At 38.2% G+C, this 13,520-nt stretch overlaps 1 protein-coding gene across 1 annotated transcript; it reads right to left on the bottom strand.

Moving 5' to 3' along the window:
• Positions 1-7,373: 7,373 nt before the first annotated feature.
• On the bottom strand, positions 7,374-13,084 carry LOC129269817 (uncharacterized). The gene has a single exon (XM_054907297.2). The coding sequence runs from the start codon at positions 12,990-12,992 to the stop codon at positions 10,791-10,793; it is 2,202 nt and encodes a 733-aa protein (XP_054763272.2). The 5' UTR covers positions 12,993-13,084; the 3' UTR covers positions 7,374-10,790.
• Positions 13,085-13,520: the final 436 nt, after the last annotated feature.

The raw sequence follows: 13,520 nt of genomic DNA, 5'->3' as shown, positions 1-13,520 counted from the left end.
GGAAGTGAATTTGCGCGACAGCCGAGGTAAGTCACTGTTTTTGTTCCTTTTAACTTGATTTTTCTCTGTTTTTTGGCAATTAATGACAAGAGGGAATATCAATTTGCATTTTGGTCACTTTAATTTTCAAAATTTTTATTCATTAAAAACAAAAATTGAAGAGCCCCGACGGGGGGATTTTGCATTGCAAGTCCCCTAATGGTGGCTGCACGCTAGCGAGCCGTCTGTGTACGAGGAGAAATTAAAAAAAAAAAAAGTTAAAAAACTCCTCGAAACAGACGGCTGCCAGCTGTCTAGTGTTTGATATGATCAAATTCATGAAAAGTGTTCGGTAATACGATCCACTACCATAGGTCACTCTAGACCAAAAGCTTCAGTCTCTGTTATGTTGGTTGTTCAGCTGAACTCCGTTGGCTTCACTCACCAAATACAGAGACCGAAGTTCTAGCGCGATCTGTACAGGGGACTCAATGCCAATGGCCATATGTTTATGTACTTAAGAGCGGATAAAACGGGGAAGTGAATTTGCGCGACAGCCGAGGTAAGTCACTGTTTTTGTTTCTTTTAACTTGATTTTTCTCTGTTTTTTGGCAATTAATGCCAAGAGGGAATATTAATTTGCATTTTGGTCGCGTTAATTTTCAAAAATTTTATTTATTAAAGACAAAAATTGAAGAGCCCCGACGGGGGGATTTTGCATTGCAAGTCCCCTAATGGTGGCTGCACGATAGCGAGCCGTCTGTGTATATGAGGAGAAATTAAAAAAATAAAAAAATGTTAAAAAACTCCTCGAAACAGACGGCTGCCAGCTGTCTAAGGTCACTCATGTCTTGTCGTGAAAAAGTGTCCTTTGGAAATTAGGCCTAATAATACTAGGAACTGGTTCCCAATTTCACGATAATGCCGACTAAATCTAATGCTTACCCTAAACCTCTCAGCAACTGTAGCATTACCAGATCTATTGATATCCATTTTGTTGGATGGGAAACAGTGGTCTAATTTTCAAATGACAATGCGATGATCGGCTCAGTTCGATAGAGGTCACTTTACATCCTCAAATTAGCCGTGTCCGCCGGCCTGGGTTTGTGCAGACTCGGTCGAATGTGTCTGCATGCAGTGCGAGTCGACTCAATCATCAGCTAAATCATGCATAAATAAGTCTATACTAGATTTAAAAATATCGTCAAAGTTAAAGCTGTGACTCTAGGTGAATTTTGGGAAATTCCGTGTTTTTCCTTTCGACGGGAACAAAATCTGATTCACATTTGTTTCAATCCCCTTCTCGTTTCGCAGTTCCCAACTGAGTCTCGCAGGCGTCCATTTTGTCAGCTTATTTAACATCCGGGTGCTTTGGTTGCCATGCTACGAAGTCCGGTGCGGAGCTCCGATCCGAGATCGAGAACTTTTCGGTTTCAGACATGTTTTCAAAATTGGATAGGGGGGCAGGGGCAAGCTAGGGGCAGTGGCGTAACAGGCGGGGGGGGGGGGGGGCAACGTGCCCCCCTGGCGGATTTCACCGGGAAAATAAAAAAAAACGGGAAAAAGAAAAAAGGGAGGGAGAAAGACAGAAAGAAAGAAAGAAAGGGGAAGAAAAGGGAGAAAGGAAAGGAGGAAAAGGAAAGGGGAAAGTGAAAAGAAAACTAAGAAAAATATTTTTTTTAATGGAAAAGGAAGGAAAGCGGGAAAATGTACTGTAGAACATTTCAAAAAGAACAAATCATTCCGAAATAGGACTATGTAATGCAATAGCATGATGGGAAATAAATTTGATTAATTATACGCAACTGTGCATGGGTTGAATAAAATATGTGTTGTGCAAAAGCTATATTCTGTATATACCCGCGATTTGATTAAAATAGCGGCAATCTGCGAGGTTTAAATGGCTTTGCTTTCAAGAAGTTCCGGGGGCTTCGCCCCGGACCCAACCGCACAGCACTGCCGTATATGAGTATGGAAGGGTTGGGCCATGGCCCCCAAAAGTTCTACAAACAAGAACAACAAAAAGGAGGAAAGAAAAGCAAAGGAAAGGTGTAGGATATGATTTTATTTACTGAATATAATGTCAAAAAATATCTCAAAGTTAGATCGCTCGGGGGCGTCGGGGCTTCTATTAAGCAGCATTTTTGCACATGTGCCATAATGCACCCCTCGTTTTGTTTGCTCTTCACGCTACTGCCGCAAAGAATCCTGTTCACAGTGGCGTACAGACCACAAAAAAAGGAATGGAAAGAGAGAAGAGTTAAATATATCATTCTCTGGATATCATGTCAAAATCTATCACAAAATTGGATTTTTGTATTAAAAAGGTCAAAATTTTTGCTCGCTCGCTTCGCTCGCTCGCAATTTTTTTTAAAGATAAATTCTGCCCGAAAGGCAATATCTGGCCCTCTCAAAATAGTCGCAAAATTACACCATTACGCCTGTTCATACCATGATATGACCGGGAAATTTCTGGTTCTTGCCCCCCTGGCCACCGACCCCTGTTACGCCGCTGGCTAGGGGTATTCCAGGGAGGGGGTTTCATCCACATTTTCCCGCTTGGCCGCTCAAAGAACATTTTTTAAACAAGAATTTTAATATAATTAACCTAGCAATAGATAGGCTAAGACTCATGAAGGCAAGGAATAATTTCACTTAAAAATTAATATTTATATCATGTTTATTATTATCATCTTCATCATCATTATCATTATTATTATACTGCGCTCTTCCCCAAATTAACGTGAGTACAAAGTACGAGCTGAATGTTTTTGACATTCATACCTGAAAACGGGGGGTTTATTTGAGCACGTATGATAACAAAAACGGGATCGATCCGCATATAGAAGATCAAGGGGGAGAAGAAGAAGAAGGAGAAGAAGAAAATAAGATGAAGAAAGAAGAAAATAAAATAATTCAAGGTTTGGGTCGAATCCTAGGTCAGCATTTTGAGAAGAAAATTGCCCCACTCTGTGTTTTTAATGTCTGTTCAATATGACATTATTATCATCAAGTTTCCTTTCCTGTACTTTCGAGTAGCGACTTATTCACAAAGAATACATTAAAACAAGAGAATTTCTCTCTCGGTTAAAGTTGAAAGCTTTTTAGAATTTCCCCTCTTTTCCCCATCATCGACATTTGGTTTAGTTTTATGAAAAGATTTTTGAAAGTGTGCTTCCTTCTTATCCAAAGCAATTTCCTGTTATTAATAATAATTGCACAGTCCCCAGGCATGCTATAGACTTTCTCATCTTCATTTTCAGGTGTTGTATGTCAATTAATTTGATCAAGATATACTGTTTCAAAAAGTAGGAAGTCTATTCTGAAATAATCGCATGATGGTTAAAGGCCAAGTACCGTATACCCCAACAACAAATTTTATAGGCATAAAGTATATAGCACTTGCGAATTTGCTTATTAACAACAAAAAAAGATATTAAAAAAATTCCGACTGGCACGTATTCTTTTTTTTCTGATCCAACACAGGAGAGTAATTCTCTAAATAAGAATTACGAAATATTTTTTGACAAATATTAAATACCGAAAATGCAAATATTCTTAAATATATTTTTGTCTCATAGAGACATTGAATTTTTTGTTTATTTTCTAAACCGAAATTATGAATATGTATACATAAATAGCAAGTTGGATTCTCCGTTCGATAAATAGAAAAGGATGAATTATGCAAGAAAGGCCTATCAAATTCGAATCATCAAAAGAATAAAATTCATACAAGTTATAAGAATTTACTCACATTCATATTTCCATGAAAGGATTCATTATGTAGGTCCATGGGTGCATGGAAACGATATCACCCATTAAAGCTAAATTACAGTAGTTGCAGTAAAACACTGATTTCGAAAGAAAGAAGCAACTGCATTTTTTATATGGAAAAGGCGGTCAGTCCTCGACCCTTATCCACCCATTTCGCCCTATATATGTTCTTAGAGTGCACGGGGTAACCCGTAATGTTAACAGTCAATTTTTTCCTGTGAAAAGGAGCTCTGATGACAATTGAAAATGCCAATTCCCGCTTCACGTGATTAAGCAAGTGAGGACTTTTTTTCTTTTTTTGCTTGTTAAAATTTTCCTGGAACAAAATTACCTCCATTTTGGAGTGAAAACAATTTTTTGTTGATGTTTTTTTTTCATTTTATTTTTTTTGCTTGTCAAATTTTCTTGAACAAAAATGCCCCCACCCCTTTTGGAAACTCCTAGATCCATCCCTGGTGCCAGCCATTTTGTAGGAAACAACGACCATTACTTGTGTCTAAATTCATTAACATGGCAACTAGCGTATTCAAGCACCCACTTCGAAGACGCTTTTTGAAACATTGAGAATCTATTGAAAATGCCCGTCAAGTCACAATGGACAGATTAGAGGTCACTGTCGAAAGTTAATGGACCGGGACAGCACATCGTCTTAAGATTCGGACCAGACGATTTTTTTTAAAAAGTAGTTTATCCAGATCCATGACGACACCACTGTTTTAATTTATCAGTTTTCGACAAAGGTTGTTTTCTTATAAAGGTGTTTTTACAAAAGATTATCAGTGTTATAGAAAGCGTCTGCGAAGTTATTGCTAAAATGCCCAAATATAGAATTACACTGTAACTTTTGAGTAATCTTTTATGATTCAAGTATTTTCTTCCTTTTCTCCCCCCCCCCCACTGATTGATAACAAAATAGGGAGTGATTTTCCTCTCCTTTATTATATATATATATTTATATATATGATATGAGATAAAAGCAGAGACCAAAAGCTTTATAATGCTGAATAATCTAAAAATAATATGTTTATGATAGAGTATCAATAACATTATTTAATTGAGGGCGCTATCACAGCGATCAGAATCCATGCATGATTATTTCCGGTTTCACTTTCTCTATTTCCCGGATTCATCATTCATCCCTTGTATTTCCAATATACTTTTAAACGTACATTTTATCCTCTCAATTTAAACTTAAAAGTCAATCTACTCTTGTTTATTTTTCTCTTTGTTTCTCTTCCTCCTTTTCTTCCTTCGTTTTTCTTTTTCTTCTTTTCTCTCTCTCTCCTTTTCCCTTTTTATGCGCCTGTCTCCCTTTCTCTCTCTTTCATCCACCCACCCCACACACTCAGTGGCGTAACAGGCGGGGGGGCAGGGGGGGCAAGCTGCCCCCCCTGGCGGAGCTCACCGGGAAAATAAAAAAAAAACGGGAAAAAGAAAAAAAAGGGGGGAGGGAAGGGAAAGGGAAAGGGAAGAAAAAATGGGAAAGGGAAAGGAAAAGGGAAAAGAAAACTAAGAAAAAACATAAAAAAGGGAAAACGGAAAGATAACGGAAAAGGAAGGAAAAAAGAACAAGTGAGAAAGAACAATTCGCCCCGATATTCAAATACATTAGCATGATTAATAAGACAGGGAAATAAATTAAAGATGAAAAAAAGGCAAACAAAAGCGGGAAATAAAGGCAGAATGGAATTATCCAAAATCTAAATTGGAAAATAAAGAATAGGGACAAGATAACGTACACTAGCTACCGGGCTGCCGAGGATTGAGATAACGAGCGGGAAGAAAAATGGATGGTATATATCATAATGTCGTATTAAAGTCTATCATAAACTTGCTAAATCTCCAAAGGCTCTGTCCAAGAGTCAAGACCGCGGCTCTTCATCTGTAACCTTTAATGGGTTCTATAACGGGCCCCTATATGGACCCTTCCTGCATTAAGCTTTACGTTGAAGCACTGGCGTACCGCGGGGTGGTTCCACAGCCAAGGGGAAATAAAAGAAAATAAAGGAGGCAGCGAAATGAGATGAATGACAAAAAATATATGACATGATATTTGCTATAATGATGTAAAAATCTATCACATAATTAGAATTTCATTTTAACAGGCCATTTTTTTTTCTGGCTCGCTTCGCTCGCTGGCGACTTTTTACAAATTTTCCCACATTTGCTATGGTGTGCCCCTCACAATATTTGGATGATTACGATACACAACTGTATTGAATTTATGTGTTGTGTTAAAGCTATATAAATATACACGCAATTTGATTAAAATAAGTGGCCATCTGTAAGGTTTAAAATGGCTTTGATATCAAGAGGTTCCGGGGCTCTGCCCTGGACCCCACCCATAAAGCACTGTTATATGGATGAGTTTGGACCATGGCCCCCAAAAGTTCTACAACCAAACAAAAAAATGAGGAAAGAAAGGAAAGTGTATTATATTTTTCTGCATATCATGTTTAAATCTATCGTCATGTTAGATTCTCATGAAAAGGTGATTTTTTATCTCGCTCGCTTCGCTCGCTCGGGACCTATATTATGCTACTTCTTGCCAGAAGCGCCATACTCGGCCCCCTCGAGCATATAGAGCTTCGCCCTGATGCTCACAATCATAACAAAAATCCTGTTCACGGTGGCGTACTAAAAAGAGAGAAAAAAGGAGAGGAGGGTGAAATATGATATCATCTTTTTAACATTATGTCAAAATCTATCACACTGAATTTGATTTTTGCAATAAAAATGTCAAAAATTTTTGCTCGCTCGCTTCGCTCGCTCGCTTATATTTATATATATATATATTTGCCCGATACGCCATATCGCCCCCTCAAAATTTTTGCCTTATGACGCCATTGCCTGTTCCATGATATGACCGGGAAATGTTTGGCTCTTGCCCCCCCTGGCCACCGACCCCTGTTACGCCGCTGCACACACTCCTCTCAGCTCAGCGGGCGCGCAGACACACTTACAAGCCCTTCTCTCGCTCTCCCCCTCTTCGTCCGCGTGAACACACACACTCTCATAACCCACACACACCAATAAAAAAAGTATATTCAATGTAAAACAAGCGCTCGCATTAAACGTTTCTATTTATTTATACGTTGGAAAAAGAAACATTATGCCTTGCTCAAAATTGGCGGGTGCCATGGTTGGGGGTCCAACCTCGGACTTTCATGTGTTGTCAGCCCCCCCCCCCCCGACCAGCTCTGCCCTAAATACACAGACCTAGATAAGCACCCTCTCCGATCTCCCTCAATAATAGATAAATCCCACTATCCAAAGCGAAATGACCACCCCCCCCCTCAAAAAAAAATTAGGGGTCAGACATGACGTAAGGGGCAAGAATTTTGAACTTTTTATTACATTCAAATTAATTTAAATCTGTGTCATGATATATTTTGGTATAAAGAGTGTCAGAATTCGAGTAACAATGATCAATCGATTTGATGTTCCTATTTAATTAATAGTCATTTAACTTTGTCAACGCTCAAATCTTTTCTTATTTATCCGATCTATCAGCACCAACCTGTATTTTTTCAGATTTTCGTTTTTACTTCCAGCATGTTCAGACCTTGATTTCCTTGTCAGTGAAAAAAACACAGCAATATCACAGACACACACAGTAATTAATAGTTTACACATTGTTTAATGGTAAAATGCATATAAAATACAATATTTTGTGCAACAAAAGACGATGTTATATCAGACATTGAGCAGACATATTGTTGATTTGATTGTAGCATAACATTCCCTCTTAATATCTCCTGTTTGGCACGTTTTAAGGCCATTTCAATATCCCTTCCCCTTCCTCAGTCTCACTTGCATTCAAAAGTCTAATTATGACTTTACTGTGTGGCTCTCACTTGCGATATACTTCATCGTTTTGTAATACGACAATGATTATGAAATATTCTTCAATTCATCAATCAAACCTCAATTAGGATAAGAGTTTAACATGATTGCGTCCATTTTCAAACGTTCAAAACACATCTCAAATCGGTCATATTTGTCATTTATAATCGATGCATATCTATCGTTGAAATAGAATATGTACGTATAGCCAGTGACGTAATGAGCCAAAAAAATTTAGGGGCAGCATACTGCGTATCTAGTAAAAAATTATTTTAAAAAGTTGCGAGGGGGCAAAGCGAGCGAGCGAAATTACGACATTTTTATTACAACTAAAATCCTGTTTTGTAATAGTTTTTACCTAATATTAAAAAAATAATGTAATATTTCACCCTTCTCTCTTTCTTTTTATTCCATTTTCTCTTTTTTTTTCTTGTCGTGAAAATTTGTGGGGGGCAAGAGCCCCCAAGCCACCCCCATCTGTACGCCACTGTGTATAGGCCTATATACAGAATATATGTAAATTAAAAGATGTACGGATGACGCAAAAATATTGTAGTGGCGAGAGTATCAGTTCTCCTATTTGTGTGTTTACTTAATGTTTTGGACCTGGGGTCCGTTTCATAAAACTTGTTATAATAACAAAATAATATACAGTAACAGTTAAAAGCCACTGAAATCCTTTAATCTAATTGGCTGATAGCCAATTTGTTATTGAAATTATGCATTTGTTATTGTTTTCAAAACGGAACCCTGATGTTACCAACACAACGTGATGAAAAGTGACTCATATTACGAAATTTATAAACCTTAATTATTTGTGCAATCTATACCCTGTTGCAACAAAGCCGTAGGACTGATTTTTTTTCTCTCTCCATTGATTGAATTGAGAATTTTTATCAGTCGATCGTAAGACGTTATCATAGGCCTTTTATAATTAAATTATGTACAATAATAGCTAAGCTTTTCTCCCAGGGGCCCCACATTGTTTCTACAGCTATGTTTGGAGGTTTGACAATCTCTCAGTTGAGATTTGAATCTCCGCTAAATTTATACAAAATGGAATCACATCAATTCATATTCCAGTCCAAATAAAGCTTTCTTTAAAATGTTTTTGTATATTACTTTGTATATCAGGAAACGTTTCACCTTGCAGTGCTTTCATTATTATCAATCGGACAGACGTAAGCGTATACTAAAAACATAAAACTTGTATCTGTTACACTACTGTGGTTAATAACAAGTCTTGAAAATTCCCGTTCAACAAAATGCAGTGTAACTATATATTTGATATAAACTATCAATCAAACATTCTATATGCAGGGATCTCATACCATATTTTTTATATTTAAGTGCATATTCTCTTCTTTTTAAACATCATTTTGGTTACAAAGGATTTAAACATACACCTTTACATTTTACTGTTGAATAAGGGTGAAAATAACTCCATAAAGCTGGTGGTCATACTGAATAATAAAGTGCTCGATTCATGATATGAGGATATCAGAATAATAAAAAAAAATAAACACATCATTCTAAATATTTTCTAATACTCCAATCAGCATGCATCTTATCCATCAAACTTTGAACATTGTGTATAGATACACAAAATTATGTTAATATTGCGTCCGTTGCATATTCATATCTGAATATTCTTTTTAGCTACATGTTCACATTTAATAACCATGACTGTGAGAAGTCGTAACACCAGAACATTAACATCTGAATAATTGAACATTATACCACGAACCTTAATAATCACATTTTAAAATATATCAACAAACTTAAGTCAACATGTCAACATAAAATATGTACATCCGGATGATAGAATGTTCCCTTCAAAATAATATTCGTTTAGTAATCGATAACCCACTACATTTTGCATTTTCAATTCAATAAATAAAAGAAAAAAATCGACACTCTACAGAAATATATCAGAGAATCATTTAAAAATATGACGTAAATCGTACGATAGATTAAAATAGGCCGATTATATTATATTTAAGTGCGGAAATAAGTGATTAAAATGGACGTGAGAGCTCCCACTATTTGCTCTGCGATCTTTGTTATTTACAATGGAATAACATAAAATAATTCATTTTGATTCATTGTTTTTAACTGTTCATTCGTTACTACTTAAATTAACAAGTTAAATATCAATTAAGTATACAGTTTGACAGAAGAATTTAATTGTGATCGAAGAAAATAACAATTAATAATAATGATAATAGTAATGGTGACTACTTATATAGCGCACAGGTCCACCTTTCGGTGCTAATGGCCCTTAAAAAAGGCCCTGCTATTACATGATTATTATTACCCCGACTAAGCTATATAGGCAACCGATTAAGGCACATACGGTTTTTTGAGGAATTACTTCCTGCCGGTACCCATTCACATCACCTGGGTCGAGTGCAGCACACAGTTGACGAATTCCTTGCTGGAGGAAATTACGCCATTGCTGGGATTTGAACCCACGACCCTGTGTTTCAAAGTCCGGAGACTAATCCACTAGGCCACAACGTTCCACTTGTCAGTATATTAAGTTTACAACTCGCCTTGATAAAATGTTCATCATTTTCAAACAGGGCCTAAATATTCATAAGCACAGAAATTCGAGAACAATCTTAATTCTCATACATGTTGAGGCACATTGAGGTGACTCGCGCAGGCTTTTCTATTCTATCCCCGACAATTTCTTTGCATTTTTGTTTAACTTGTTTAATCCTCCCTTCTTGTCGTTATCAGGCAATCCCCACATGCAACATCGTCGTCGTCATCATCATCGCCATCAACAGTCTCCTAATCCTATGGTAAATCTCGTCGTCATAGTCATCATAATGATAAACCACCAGCCTGATCAACTTCTTCTTCGTCGCTCAGGCTATCGTCATCCTTACCAAAACCACAATCATCTTCGTCTTCACCACCATCTTCGTCATCTTCATTAATGCTTTGGTATGATTACTATCAAGCTTCGATAATGATAATTTGGTGCTATTACACATATTTTGCCATAATCTATCGACAACGATGTCAGCATAATAATCTTTTCAGACAACAAAACTTCTTACAATGTACATGGATATGCTTCGTTGGTATTGATAATTAACATACCCATTGGAATGTAAGAAATCCACAATAGTGGTGTTTTGAAAAGATGCAAGAAGATGAATGCTGAGGTCGTCACCATTTCAGACAAGGAAAACAGAATCATCCGTAAGCGATGAGTTGGCATACTGGGATGCTAGCTGCTTATTCTGCATTGTCATTGACATTATAGATGAGCCATTGTCTGTCGACTGGTAATCGTTGCTAGGAGCTCGGTTCGCCCGACGACGCTCTCGAATAGCATCAGGATCTTCGTAGCAGTCTTCACCAGCACCTTCGCTCACCGTACGTTGGAAACCAGGATGGTCATTTGCAGTTGAAGGCAAGAAGCCTCCATTCGGAACAGGTATCATTGTTGCCGATACAGAGTGGCTTCGGATAAGAGGGACGTGGCGTTTGAAATTGACGTTGCTCGAGACACTTCCGTGGCGGCTTTTGTTGATACCAGTATCGCCCACCATCTCCTGGTATGGAAGATCCGTAGTGGTTGTATTACACGTGGTGCAACTGGAGATGGATTCCAGCCTGTGTCTGCCAGAATCATTGATTATCAAAGTGGCTGGAGAAGGTGAGGTCACAACGGATCGGAGTGTCGTGGTTGGTGCGGGTTGATTTGGTTCGGCCGGTAATGCTCGCTGGATGGATGATTGACGGACGATTCTGTTGTCAGGTCTTTCTCCTGAAGAGACAGAATCAGCACGGTAGGTAACTTGAGATCTGGAAGATTGTTCCCAGTCAGAGCGAGATTTCTTCTGATGTTTCTGTTTTCTCACCATTACAAACATTAGAGCGATAATCAATATGAGAACCAATCCGGCCAAAACGAATATGCCGGCGATATAATAGGGTTTCATATTGGTGTGGGACTGTCCTTGCGTCGAACTTGAGGATAATAGTTTTGGGTCGCAAGGACTCGCTTTGCCGATTCGAACTGTTGCAGAACTGCGTTCAGGAACCGTATTGATCATTGGGTCATCGGTAATTACAGAAGCAATGCAGGTTACCGATGTCTCTGTGAAATCTTCATAATCTGCATTAGTAATGAAAAGGATATTATCTTCTGTCTCGGTGGTAACAGTATCATCATGTTCCCATTTGATCTCTACTTTTGCCGGAACGTGCGAGTGGATGGTAAGGCTGTAGCTACACACAAACGTCGCATTCTCTCCAGGAATTATCTCTTGTTCTGTGGGCCAAATTGTGGCCTGGAGAACTTGACCGCCTGGCATATAACTGGTCACAACGGATGAGATAGTAGTTTCTCCATCCTGGTTATCGCTTGGACTGTATACTGTCATCCTGGCATCCTCAGTTCCGAAGACATTTTTGGCCTGACACACCAGTGTGCTACCATTATCAGTTGGAGCTACAGGTCCTACGGCTGCCACCCCATATCCAGGAAACTCTTTATCGAAACGTTGGGAAGTGTCTGAAGATTCTTCCAGCGTGCAGTTGATGTCGGATGTGAGAGGGGGATTAGATACAGCAAATGCATGATATGTACTTTCTTCATTTGGAGATTCTCCTCCAATTCTTAAAATAGCCACTCGCGGTTTACTAAATGTACAGGATCGACGAACCTCAACATCAATTCCGTCCACGTAATGTAGTCGGCATTCGAATTCGCTTCGAAATTCATCTTCAAGGGCCTCATAGGTCGATTTCATTTTGTAACCAGTCGGATGTGCATCTGACACCTTCTGTCCGTCCTTATACCATTGTACAGTTACATCTGGAGTAGTTTTCTCTGATGTACACACAAGTGTTACTTCTCTGGTGATGTCATTTGGTGTCGCTGTGCAAAGAGGATAATGTTCTGCAGGGGGATATTTGACAGTCAATGGAGCATATCCAGATTTAACCAACATACTCGCTGAAGAATTGAATAAAGCACAGTAATACCCAGTATTATCAGTCTGGTCAATCCGTTGAACTTTTTGAATAGTCAGATATTGTCTGAAACGTCCGTTGGATAAGATTCCACCTTCAATATTGTATCGGTCATCGGGGTTATCGACTAAGATCTCAATTCCATTCTCATTTGTCCACCGTGCTATGACTTGAGCAGACACCGAGTATCTCGTGTTTCTGCCCCATTCAATCCGACCGGATCGCAATTTGTCTTGAGAGATTTGCGATGACGAGGAACATTCAAACACTGCACGGGTGCCAAGGCTAACCTCAGCAGTGTTCCCGCTATAGGCCATATAAAGGCTGGATTTGGCATATCCGATATATGATGTGATGAAAATAAACAAACATAACTTTCTTTTAGCATCCATCATTTGAGATTGTGAGAACACCTGTATGTCTGAAATCTGCGCCTGCTTTGAATAAGTTGCATCCTTTATAATAGTGTAAGACTTGTGTTGATTATGTCGGTAAAACAATATCCCATTGAAACAAGGAAGTACATATTGGTCGTAGTCTGCATCAGGAGACATGTCACAGATGTATCATTAAAACATGCGTGTATGGGGGAATCGTTTACGATATTACTTAAAATTAAACGTATCATTCTTCTATAATATAATATGATTACTTAAAGAAGAATAATAAGTTCATGTTAAAAAAATGCATTTCAACTGACCTGCATAAATTTGATTGTCTTTGTTTGGCACAAATTCCCCTACCTATTTAAAGTGTTTTCAGAAAATCTTCAATAAAGTAACTCTAGATCAATCCCGCTTAGACTATTCTTTCCACATCAATTACCAACAACCAAGGCTGGATTGTTATTGGTTAAAGTTTGCGCATGCGCCTTTCCAAAAGAAAGATTTGCATTATACATATGATATTGTCTATCATCGTCG

This window comes from Lytechinus pictus, chromosome 10, assembly GCF_037042905.1.
Source record: "Lytechinus pictus isolate F3 Inbred chromosome 10, Lp3.0, whole genome shotgun sequence".
In the NCBI taxonomy this organism is placed as follows: domain Eukaryota; kingdom Metazoa; phylum Echinodermata; class Echinoidea; order Temnopleuroida; family Toxopneustidae; genus Lytechinus; species Lytechinus pictus.
Note: the sequence above shows the minus strand (reverse complement) of the source record. Positions and strands in the feature narration are given on the sequence as shown.

Coding starts and splice junctions, on each gene's coding strand:
- LOC129269817 (XM_054907297.2), bottom strand. CDS start 12,992: ATGATGGATGCTAAAAGAAAGTTATGTTTGTTTATTTTCATCACATCA.